Here is a 13,082-nt window from a genome sequence, read left to right on the forward strand (position 1 = left end):
ATCTTGGCTTCAAGACAATGTTATGGGAAACACTCTAGAGAAATCCCGAGTTTTTAATTATTATTTTTTGGGAAAAAATGTTCAGAACCCAAGATATCATTATCTGAAGATTTGCAGCTCCATCCACTTTTTGTTTAACCTATAACTGAAAAAGGCTGTATCTCGCTTCCTAAGCACTTTTTTTTTACTTTGAAAAAAATCATAATTGCAGGCACAGTTCGCAATAATTTTTTTATTTCATTGGCACTGAAAGAGTTAAACAGAAGTGGGAACTAGAAATGAACATTTGTATCATTGACAATAATTGGGAAAAATCATGCCTTAATGGTCATAAATTAACAAGCAGCCCTACTTGGAGAGAGTTCGAATGGAAAACCAAAATGCGAGTGTTAAGACCCCTCAAATGTTAGCGAAATACAGCAACACTTCAGAATTATGCTGGAGAGAGTGTGGGAAGATAGGGGACCAAATTATGGGAGTTGACATTCCTTTTGAGCCAGCGGTCTTTGTACTTGGTGAGATTCCAGGGGGAATAGTAACCAAGGACCAAGATAGATATTATTGACAGTATCTGCTTGGGGTGTTGCTGTGTGTTGGAGAAATGTAAAGCCACCAACTATCCAGCAATAGAGGGAGAGGCTAAAAAACATATATCTGATGGAAAGCATTACATCTAGACACCTGGACACCGGTAGTACTGCAGTGCCCAGACTGATTGGGGATGCGGTCCCCCCTTAAAGTCGTTGGGCGGGAGTTGATTGAACGGCCTGGTTTTCTGTCCTCCCTGGCCAGAGTGTCCTGAAGGTCATGTATGGTAATTGGTGCTGTTAGAATAATGATTTTTGGTTGCCTGTGTCTGTGGTGTGGTTTGATGTAATTTTTGTTTTGTTTGTTTTTGTTTTGTGTATGTCCGTATGTCCATATAATGTGATCACAGAATGAAAGAAAATGGAAATAAAAGTCAAGTGCAAAAAGATCTATACACTGACAATGCCACTGTTTGATAAAGACATAATTTACCACATTTTATGACTGAATATTTTAGTGTCTGTCTCCTGGCTCTTTTTGTTTAATTGTTATTGTTGGCTTGTTGGAGAAACTGTGCATGTTTCCTGCACAGCATTGTCATTCCTAATCAATACAATCATCTGAGTGCTTTCTGACAACATACTGTATGATCATGTTCATCCCACAGAAGACTCCAGTTAGTACATCTCTCATGATGAGGGCCTCTCTGGGAAGCAGTGAGCAGGTTGGTTTTTGTTGCTTAGCACCATAGGGGCAGGGAACTTCTTCCTTAGCCTATCCCAGGGGCACGGTTATTGGTCAGCCGCGCGCATTTCCGTCCCCCCTCCTTTCTTTTCTCTCTGTAGAGAGGAAGTGGTGGATGAGATACTCGTCTTGCGAACATGTGCTCCGTGCAGAGTGTGTGTCATGCACACATCCTGCACATTTGTGTGTGTAACACGGAATGGACGAAATGTCCTTTTGCTTTGACATTTTGCCTTTCAATCTCTTGGCAGCGTTGTCTAGCAACAATGACATGTCATTGTTGCCTGTGGTCATTTAAGCTATTCCCTGTTCCCTCTACACTGAAAATATGTGGGATGATACAGCTATCGAGCATCAAGTCAATCCAATAGCTCACAATCACATACTGTACATCTACTGACATGAAAGAAACACACAGACACACACACGCACGCGCGCACACACACACACACACACGCACACACGCACACACGCACACACACACACACACACACACACACACGCACATGCACATGCACATGCACATGCACATGCACATGCACATGCACATGCACATGCACATGCACATGCACATGCACATGCACATGCACATGCACATGCACGCACGCACACACAAGGGAACAAGGGAAATGTGCATACCAGGGATTTCTGAGGTTGGCCTGACCCAGATCCAACATGTGCAGATGACACTCTCCCACTCATCAGCATACACATACACATGCACACACATACAGACAGACACAGGCATTCTCGCTTTCACACACACACACACACACACACACACACACACACACACACACACACACACACACACACACACACACACACACACACACACACACACACACACACACACACACACACACACACACACTTGCAAAATGACTAGTGCACATAGCTTGCACCATACGCTTTGACCTGCTTCATGCTACATGAGCTTCTGTACACATGCAGTAAATCTACATCACTCCTCTTCTTATTTAAAGACCACAGCACATACTAAAAGATGAAGTCAGAATCAAACAATAATGACTTAACAACAATACTTGTTGTTCCAATGACTTTGTGCTCTTGTCCTGCATAGATAAATAAGATACTAGTGACCACACTGTCAGTTCTGCCGAAAGTCGCTGTGATTTCCCAAGGTGCCTCAGCAGAAGTCAGTCCCTTTTATGGCTGACATTCTCCGTAGGGTGCATATCCCTATTTATAACTCTTGAAACTGTCACAGTGGCACGGAAACCTGAGATGGCTGCAGAGGGGAAGGCGAGTGGAGGAGGCGGGGCATGTGCACAGATGGACGGGGGAACATGGCGAGTCTGTGTTTCTGTGTTAATTAGAACCTGTCACATGAACAGCTGACAAGGCCTGCACTTGTTGAGTGAGCTGAGAATATGTGCACGCATGCTGCTTCGATTTATTGTATGGAAGTTGATTGTCATTGCAGAGTCACTCATTTTAGTTAACAAATCTCACAGGGCACAGAGGTTTGTTACAAAACTACAAACCTCTAACTCAATCACTATGCCCTCTGTATGAGTGGGCTGGCCTTCTTTAGCACTGGTGTAGTCACTGTTACCATTTCATTTATAAAGCCATACCGAAACAACTCCCATATACATAATATACAGTTTATGTGTTGTCCAGCAGAGATTAGTCTGCCACACTAATGACTATCATGTTTTTTCACAAAACAGTACTTTGTTAAAATTGCTTAAGGCTCATCTGGAATTTGTTTAAAAAATATTGAATCTGTCTGCTTCTTTGTCCTGGAATGAGCTTCAAAAATTCATGAAATTGCAGGAGCTTGAATTATTGATGATGATGATGATGATAATTACGATGACAACTATGATGATGATGATTATGATGTTGACAAGCTAGGGTTAAAAATAATGGAGAACCTTGTTAGGGAAATGTTTTGATGGCATATTGTCTGCAATAGACAATGTTACTTTTTTACTTCCATGTATAATGTAATTTGATAAAAGAAGCAACAAATATTTGTGGCAGTAAACCACACCACAGGCCTCAAAATTAAAACGTATTACAAACAAGGTTCTTTAATTTAGAATTGCAGTACTATTGTCACAGTAATGTATTTTGCGTCGCGCTTAATCAGGCTCTTTTCTGTCTGTAACTTCGTACTGCTTTTTTTGGCCTGATCTCTTTTGCAAATCAGGATTTAGCTTTTGTTCCAGTTATGGTTCGGTTACTCAGTACAGATTTTACTTCTGCATTGTGAATAAGTAAGTACCCCTTGTGCAATTGTTTATCGTATGGTTTCATAGATATATATTTGTTATACTTTTGTACCCTTGTTTTCCAATTCTACCTACTCCTCTTGTTCTCATATCAGTAGACACTGGAGGAAGTACACAGCCACGCCTGTGCTCCAGTCCACATACGCATTATGATAATAACCAGTTGGTTAAAAACCTTCAGCATAAGCCCAGCCAGGGAGAGTGACTTCAGCCTCTTGAGAGCCATCATATTTCCTTCCATTTTGGATGGTTTCGACCCAACTTCTTTCTTCCATTCCTTTCATCTCAATGAATGGCCCTGGAATTAAATGTCCAGAACCTCTGTTGTTCAGATTCTGTCAGTAGCTTAGACATGAGCACATTGAGCAGCCACTCCCGCATTCCCTTGTCCCTCCCTTTGCTACAATATTGGTCTACAATTATTTATCTTATCTTATCTCCTTAGGAGGCGATCTAACATCTTGTTGTTCAGATGTAGTTTATGCGTCATCGTAACAGATGGGGGCAGGGGCCTATAATTCACATCACCTTATCCTGCCATTAGTATTCTACTATGCTGCCTCAGCTTTAACCACGTAAGCCCTACTACAATTTGACTGGGGTCCCCCAGGGGTCTATACTTGGTCCCCTCCTTTTTTCCCTAAACAATCCAATCTCTTCACCGAAAGTAGAATTTTGTGTGGGACAATTCTTTTTCAGCTATATTGACAAAATGCCAAGTTGAAAGTGGTTGTGTTGGCTGGTTGTATGGCAAGATACTAGAGGGGGGCAGTTGGTGAGAGGCCCAGGGTTAACCTGTGATTTATGTGGTTCAGTGGGTGTTTGGACGGGCCCAAGGAGCATGTCACGCCCCATCTGCCCACCATTGGCCGAGGTAGAGTCAGAGAGCTGGCTTTGAGCCCCTCATGTGAACTACCTCAGCATCTCTACTCCTCTAGTCTATATATCCTTATTGTCGCTCCCCCTCCATCCCCCATGTCCCATAATCATCGTCTGTGCCCATTTGTCTCTGTCCTTTGTCTCCCCTACTCATTCTCTCATTTATTTCTCTGTCATTATGGATATAGACTTTCACTCTCTCATCATCCTTGTTTTCTCAGTATAACTTTCTCCACAGTAAAATCATCAGTGTTAATGTATCCTTTTGTAACTCAGAGAATGTACATGACAGATTCCATTTGTACACTCAATCAAACACACTGGGGATTTCCACAGGTCATTGTGGAAGTGTGCAGTGCAATTTGTTTGTCCTTTCTCCTCCTATCCCCTCCTGCCTCCTGTGTCCCGACTCCCTGAAAACCCTGTGCCATCCCATCCCCTGCCATGTGGCCTTATAGCTCTGTGTAGATTGGCTGGAAGGATGGGGGATGAGGCACTGGCTTGGACTCTCAGACAAGCAGCAGCTGAACAGCCAAAACCCAGTGACAATTTTAGGAAGGTCACCAAGTGTGAAAACAAAGTCAGAGCAGAAATGAAAACAGGATGTTTTTAGTTTTTGGCTCAATGTAAACTCTTTGTCACCCCCCTCAAAGGTCACAGGTTAGAGTGTCTGGTCCAATGACTGAGCGGCATCGGACTTATGATGCTTATCTCGGGAGATAGAAATCCACAGATCCTCTGCATGTGATGTGCTACTGAATGTTTGTGGCCAATGGCCATTTGATTTCACATGGCTGGGCAGTCCCAGTCACATGGAATTATGGAATGTAAATTGCAATGTCACCACAGTTTATATTTTATACATGCCTGTTGAAATGGGTATACTGTTAAATTATGATATCAAAGGTTTTTTGTTCTTCTTAACCCAAATGTGTTTATTAGCATCTCTCAGATCTTATGGTTTTGAGCCACACTAGCAACAGGGCTCTAAGGACGGCAATGTTGGTCCATCCAAAACGTTCGTCCCAAACAGGATATCTCAAAAACTACTCTTGGATTTGCTGTGTTCCTTCATGCTCTCTGGAGGATGAACCCTACTGATTTTGGTGAAGCCATGGTCTTTCCTATGGCACCATTGGTCCAAAATGTCCACTTGCACATCGATAGTCTTTGTCAAAATTAATGGCAGGATTGTCATGAAATAATGGTGAATGCTTTGATGTCCCTGGAGGAAGCTGCCCTAAACATTAACCTTTCTTCTAGCGCCACCCTCAGACCAAAATGCCAGCTTTGCACACAACATATCCGATAATAAATATAATAATAGGCAGATTGCAAGATGATCCCTACTGATGTGTGATTCCACAACCTTCCCTCTAGATCTAGAATCATCCTTAGGCCAAACAGTTATGGTTTTATTTCACATTAAACCCTCTGGGAATGTTGGTCGGTTCAAACTGCTTTGGTACAGCTGAGTTTAGGTAGCAGCTGGCCTTTAGTATACACATGTTTTTTACTTCATACCCAAGCGTTGCATGAATATCTGTCAACTGTTTGCCTTCTAGCCTGACATTCAGGGTATCGGAGGTGTAAACAGATTTGAGGAAAAGACTGCCTCTGCGGAACTGAAGGCAGAAGTGCAGTGTAAGGTGTACAGCATCTGGCAGCTTTCATTCTAGCAGGTTGACAGAAAGGTGTGTGAGCAGGGTGTGAATGCCATGAGTTGTTAATGTAATGGTGGATAACAGACTGTAAGTGTTGGGCTAATGATGCTAGTGAAGGCTGTCAGTTTTTAACAACTTAATACCTGCCGTATATACAGTACTTTGTCGTACAACAGATCATAACGAAAATTGCTGATGTGAGCTTGTAGATCCGCATTTTTTTGTTTGTTTTTACATTTTAATAAATTGTACATTTACAAAGGGGTGCCGCCAGGGTTAAAGCGTTTTTTGCTGCTGGTCAGGGAAATTCAGTAGGCTGCTCCAAACACTTTTTAGTCGAACAGGCCAAAGGTCAAGGTCACATACAAGGTCAAGGATGGATGGATTCATCAAACAAAAGATCAGCAGGCTGTCACAAAGAGATGATTAAGATGAAATGGTCAAAGGTCAAGGTCACAATCAAGGGATGTACCACAAGAGATGTTTTTTGTTTTTTCTGTGATAATCTAAGAATTACTCAGCAGTTATCACATTGTGTGTATTGTACACATGGCACCAGTTGTCCACGTGATCATGGATAACATATTAATCTATTTTTTCTCTGTCTTCCAGCTCTGCCCTTGCCTATTGAATCCCATACCATCCAGAATGAGGACAAGGTGCCAGCAAAGGAGCTTCTGACTCCCAATGACTCAGGCGTCTCAGACCTCTCTCCCAATACAGACTCCAGCCCCAAAACAGACCTCTCTACCAAGATAGACCCCTCCTCCAAGACAGATGCCAGGCCAACCACCCCTGGCTCCAGCCCCAGCCCTCAGCCCAAAAAAGAAAAAGGTGCACTGCCAGCTATACACTTTGTTTGATTATGATATAGCTCTAGCCTCTAGTCATGGTGTGAGCAAACATTGTGAACGTAAAAGGTTCTGTTATTGCACTGAACATGAGACACACCTCATACTGTTATACAGATTTATTTTAACCACAGGCATCTAGGCATGTCATAGTTGGGACATTGGGACAAAACTAGGCGAACATTCGTCCAAAATAGACGATCTACAAGCTCAGGTTCACGTTGCAACGGGATGCGTTCTTGTGAGCTTATAGTTTGGCAATTTTCAGCAAAGAGATTTGGTGTTGAGGGAAAAAAAGGACTGGGCCAAGTACAGACCCCTGGGGGACCCCAGTTAAGTAAGCAATTTATAGAGGGTTTAAGTGGTTAAAGCGGATAAAGAAATCATGCTTTATCTTCACATGTAGGATCTACACATGTTTTAATGAATGCCAAGTCCTTAAAGGGCCCAGTTCCACAGATGGTGATGGCTGAGTGCCAAACTCTCATTCTATACAGTATGTATGCAAAGACAGGATGTATAGCGCGGAGGAAGACTGATGGTGGTATGAGGAGGTGCAGCAGGAGAGGGGTGGGTCAACACTAATAAAAGACCTCCGGGCCCAGGAGGGTTGTTGTCAGCTCTCCAGAGTATCTTCAGATTGACCAGACTAAAGCGTAGCCGGGGCATAGGGAACTATTTGAATGTGGGGAAGGGGAAAAGACGGGTTGCCATGGAGATGGGGCTCCAAGGCTGCAGGGTGCGATTGGTTGAGAATTCATGACACACATATTGCATAGCATGGAGAACCACAAAAGGAAGCAGGCTCTGCAGGCACCCCGGTGGGGCGGACCCCGTTTTCTGTACAGCTCCGTCGTAGCCAATCGTTTTGCCCCACGACCACAGAGAGAGAGAGAGAGAGAGAGAGAGAGAGAGAGAAAGAGAGAGACATCAGTTGTACAGCTGGATCATGACAAGAAAAATTCTCCCTGTTTTTATGACCATTCATATGAACTATGAATGAGGTTTATCAAAGTCATTGGAGATCGTGCTGCATTAAATGTATATAGAATTTGGATAGAACCTCCTTTGTACTCATTAGATGCCCTCAATAACAACTGCTGTGGTGGTAGTTCCATCTCTGTTTCTGATGTGCAATTAAGATTAATTAAAAAAAACAAGACAGCATCTAATAATGAAGTGACGCCCCTGTCTAATCTAAAGCTATCGATGGCAAGTTACTTGGTGTGCAGTCTGTGAATTAAATTAATTGTTAGCTTCAGACGAGTGTTGCAATAAGTGTTAATAGCAGTATTCACATTACAGTCTGTTCTATGGTACAGCGAGTTGCACTGTTCATTTTCTATTTCTGGACATCATAAATACTGTATAGCTGTGATTGTTCTCCATCTTTGGTGACATATTGTAACAGGCATACAGACAAACCTAGTACGTACTAGACAGCTTAAGCCATGCTGTAAAAAGTCACAGCAATGTTTGTTTTAGATAAGAGATTTAATTAAATGCCTCTTTTATTTATTTTCTCCCTACAGATGCAGTGAGCTCAGAGCAACGACAGAAGCTTGCCAAAGAGCGAAGGGAGGAGAGGGCCAAATATATTGGTAAATCCACACAGACCTGAATCAGTGTTGTCATCTAGCTTTGTGCTGTGTTCACATTCTGACCGGTAGACACAGATAGACACTAATGTATTGTTTTCTTTGCAATGCATGAATTTGTAGTCACTAACCTGGTACAGTATGTGCATACTTCTATTCTATTTCACTGTCTTCAACCTTTAGTTTAAAAGAAAAGAGCAATCGTACAAACTCGTAGCCACGATGCAATGGGAATTGATTAACCAATAGCCAATTAAAGCTGCACTCGGTAGCTTTACTTTTCTACTGGGAATTCAATAGAGCACACCTGCTTGCTCAGGGGAGATTTTATTTTATTCACAAAGTTACATAGTGTAGCTTTAAGCCCTATTGTATATTATGTGTACGCCGATCTACAAGCTCACAACACATTGCATGATGTAGATCAGCTGTTTTTTGTGAAAATCTTCACTTTGATGACGTGCCCGGGAGGGATGCCGTATTGCCACACTTGTCTTCTTCAGGGTATGATCTCACCCTAAAGAAGACAATGTGTTGAAAAGTTGGTATTTGTGTAATAAATTCCCATTACCTCATGGCTACAAGTTTATGTGACTGCCTTTTCCTTTTAAACTTTGACCTTTTCACTGTGGTCGGCACCTCGGTAATACTGGTGCCTGTCCTTTGTTTTGACTGTCTTCAATCTGTCTATGTCTCTCGTTCCATCTCTACTGTCATGGGCTCTGCCCTTGGTGTGATCTTTGTTGACACCTTATATTGTTTCCCCTTGCATGGCTTCAGAACAGCAAACTCGGGTGCAAGGTAAGATGTCCCACTAAAACCTACCTACAGCATATGCCATTTCAACCCCCCCCCCCTCCCTTGTCTGTTCTGGTGAGGCCTAATTGTTTACTTTCTTCCATTTATGAATCCATTTATCCTTCATAAAAGCCTCAGAACTCTTCACAAGCTTTACTTAATTTGAGTTCACACAAACTTGTCTACTGCCATGCAATCCTGTAATATATTCAAAGTTCTTAATTCCTTCATTTCACTCATCTCAGTGTGCATGTACTGGCTCGTGATTATTATAATTTTTTGTTATTTTTTATACATACTTTTAATTGAGAAGATTAAAGCTGCACTATGTAGTTTTCCTTTTCTACCCCCAATTTTTTATAGTTTTTATTTATTATTAAAGAGCTTTGGACAAAGATTGGACAAAATGAAAATGTATTCATTACAAAAAAGTTACAGTGCCACTTTTAAACTTTTCAGGTTTTTTTCTTGTAACAATATTTTGTAACACCAAACAGATTTTAATCTCAGATAACTTCTTGGTTAAATAAATACAATGTGCATTACGCTACAAAATCTTGAACCATTAAAACCATTAGCCTCTTCTCGGGGACTCATAATAACTGTTTAACCAGACTCCCTCAGGGGTCTGTACTAGGCCCCCTCCTTTTCCCTCTCTACACCAAATATCTTTGCCGAAAATAGACAATCTACAAGCTAACAACACATCGCAACACAACATGTTGTGAGATCTGTAGATTGTAGATCTGCTATTGTCTGCGAATGTATTAGCCCCCAGAATATAGACGCTATGGTTCATGTGGAAGCCAACAAGAGACTTATTAAGTGGGTGCTTATTCTGCTGAGATGTCCTACAATGCCAAAGGCAATTGGCATGGAAAATGGGTAGTCATTACCGTGAACTGAGACCATTTCCTCTCAGACAGATTATATTTAATTACATCTTTCATTAACATCATTAATGAAGAGTGCAGACCATGCCACACAATTGTTTAAGACTCATTCTGATGCCTTCTACAGATCTGAAATCTATTTGACTAAACCTGTCTACATTCAGTGACTGTAAGCAAAGTTCTTACTCTTCTCTTGTGGCCAATTTTGACACGACCAAAACGTTGCTTCACATTAAACTTTACTCATGACCGTGCAAGTGGCACGGCTTTTATTGTTGATATTTTTGCCTACGCATTTTTGCCTACGCATTTTTGCCTTGGTATTTATTTTATGGATAACAAAGCATGAAAGGTAAATGCAAATATGGTCATTATAGAAATGGATCCCTAAAACAAGTATTTCGAGCATTTCTGTTATCCAAGATGCCATGAAATTATTTTTCAAGGTAAAACTACATCTTTGTCAGATGGCAGATGCAGGGCGCAGACCATTAGCACAGACTCAGCTGCTTATTTCATTAATTCATAGAATTAAACAAGGGTGTAGTCAGTGACAGCCACACAATGCTTGGTCCACTGAAATATCTGCTTAATGGATTACTCATTTACTGCAGAACATATCAGCAACCTTTCATATCCAATGATTGTAAGTAATCTAGCACACAGATTCAATTCAGATTCGATTCATTCATTCAAATTTCATGTCACTCCTACAACATCTTATACAACTCATCTAGTAGATCAGCATCCACGCTAACTTCTACACACTTGAAACTCAGCTTTAATCACTTACTGTAAGTCCTATATACCTATAATAGCTAGAAATATCCGATCTACAAGCTCACACAGCTATTTTCACAATGTTTTATTTTTTTTATTTTAACATCTAGAGAGAAAAAAAAAATGTAACTGGCCAAGTGTAGACTGCCACCCACCCTGCTGAACATGTGTTGTCCTGGAAGTGGTAGTGAGGCAGTGGAAAACAGGAAATGCCACTGTGTGAGATGTGGTGCATCTACCTTCAGGGGGGAGAAGCCCGGCCTGGCGGAGAGAATGAGAGGCACAGCTGCTCAACAGCATGCTGGGAATGTAAAGAAAGACGATTGATTGCCTTTTAATCGCTGTTGTTAGAAACGAGCCGTGGCAGTCAGACTGTGACGCTACGCTATCTGCTGGAGGGCACTGTAAAGCTCAGTGTGAAACTTCTTGTTTACTGTTCTCAGAACTCAGGGAGAGGATTACTGGGTAATAAACAGTGTGTCTCTCATCTGTTCTTTCCATTCCCTCCCCGGTCCCAGTGTTGGCCTAATTTATACTTCGTCACATGAAGTAAATAGCAGATCTTCAAGTGAAAATCATGTATTTACATCAAGCGACTGCGCAGTTCCATTAAGTATGAATTAAGCTTTAGAAATGTAAGTGCGTCAAAGCCTTCGGAGGATTGTTCCGTGTCACATTGGAAGAATTGTAGTAATACTCCCCACGTTAATTGATCCATTTGTAACTCTGAGAGTGTACACATGGAACCAAATAGAATAGACCCTTTAGCCAATTTATCAGCTTTCTTTTTTTTTATAGTGATCCATCCAGTTCCAATCTTGCTCATTTCTTTGTGTCATCACTTCCATCTTCACTTGTTTAATCTGTATCCTGTCTGAGTTCTTTATCGTGATTGGATAAAAGTGGTATCCTGACCTGAAAATAAATGTTCTGTTTAATAAAGAGCTGGAGAAAGATAGAGTTACTGAACAAACACTCTGTAGCAATGAGTACTATCATAATATAGAGCTATTTAACACTTATTTTAACCAAAGAAAATCACTTACCCTACCTTTAATACCCTCAAAGCTGAATTAACACTCACAAATTACAGTGCAGTAAACATGCACGAGGCTCTGTGTAACTTTGTCTCTTCTCTATTCCTGTGTGTTTACTCGTGTCTCTATGTGTTTGGGTGACACCATAGCGGCTAAGAAGGCCCAGTGGCTGGAGAAGGAGGAGAGGGCCCGGCGTCTGAGGGAGAGCCAGCTGGAGGTGCGCAGGAGGAAGCTGGAGGAGCAGAGGCTGAAGTTAGAGAAACGCAGGTCCTTGCTGGAGGAGAAACAGAGACAGAAACTGGAGAAAAACAAGGTGGGGCTATGGAAGTAGAGGCCGGGGTTTATCTAAAAAACCTTGAGAAGATTACAACCATCCGGTGGATTTACCATAATGCCTTGCACATCTCCAGGGTTATCTGTAGGCCTAGATGATTTGGGTTTTTAGCACTAACCTGTGTCATTAAAAAGTACCCACAAACTCCTTTAATTACTTCGCAAAAAACCTTCAGTTTGTGTCACACAGCGTCCATGTATTCTTAATGTATTGCTACACTGGACTGTGCTATGAAGACTACTGTTGCAAGGCATTATGGGATTTGTACAGTAAAACCACCAGATAGAGTGCTTTTATAGGCCATAATTGTTATCGGACATCATTTATGTCATAGAGCAAAACATGACTCACACACGGCTCCTTTTTCGTTTTTGGATTGATTGAGTTCTTTAGTGACAAATCGCATGTACAATTGATTACAAAAGCATACAATAGTCAAAAGGATAAACACCGTGAATTGTGCAAGGAGAAAGACGGCGTGGGTATCTGGGAAAACTACAATACAATGAAAAACAATGTACTGTTGACTATATCAAATACAATTATACATTTCAGTTACATTAATAACACAAGTAGGATCAGCAAACCTGAGTGCTACAGCAGCCTGCATGGTTAAGAGTTGGACTAAGCATTGTTCAGCCATTTCTTATGCAAAGATTTGAATTTAGCCAATGAGATTGTGGACTTTAGGCTTTTGGGTAGCCCATCCACG

At 41.5% G+C, this 13,082-nt stretch overlaps 2 protein-coding genes across 5 annotated transcripts in view; one reads left to right on the top strand and one right to left on the bottom strand.

Annotated features, from left to right (window-relative positions):
* myo1g (myosin IG) overlaps positions 1 to 13,082 on the bottom strand; it is a 419,914-nt gene that overhangs the window by 22,813 nt on the left and 384,019 nt on the right. The gene's annotated exons all lie outside the window — the stretch shown is intronic.
* LOC308094765 (uncharacterized protein) overlaps positions 1 to 13,082 on the top strand; it is a 42,626-nt gene that overhangs the window by 13,332 nt on the left and 16,212 nt on the right. For all 4 annotated transcript variants that reach the window (XM_080441586.1, XM_080441587.1, XM_080441588.1 and 1 more), the window contains exons 2-4: positions 6,692 to 6,913; positions 8,463 to 8,531; positions 12,186 to 12,349. In XM_080441586.1, coding sequence (XP_080297712.1) covers positions 6,692 to 6,913; positions 8,463 to 8,531; positions 12,186 to 12,349 — 455 coding nt within the window. The remainder of the gene's footprint in view (positions 1 to 6,691; positions 6,914 to 8,462; positions 8,532 to 12,185; positions 12,350 to 13,082) is intronic.

Source organism: Gymnoscopelus braueri (genome assembly GCF_963280865.1).
Source record: "Gymnoscopelus braueri genome assembly, chromosome: 11".
NCBI lineage: Eukaryota > Metazoa > Chordata > Actinopteri > Myctophiformes > Myctophidae > Gymnoscopelus > Gymnoscopelus braueri.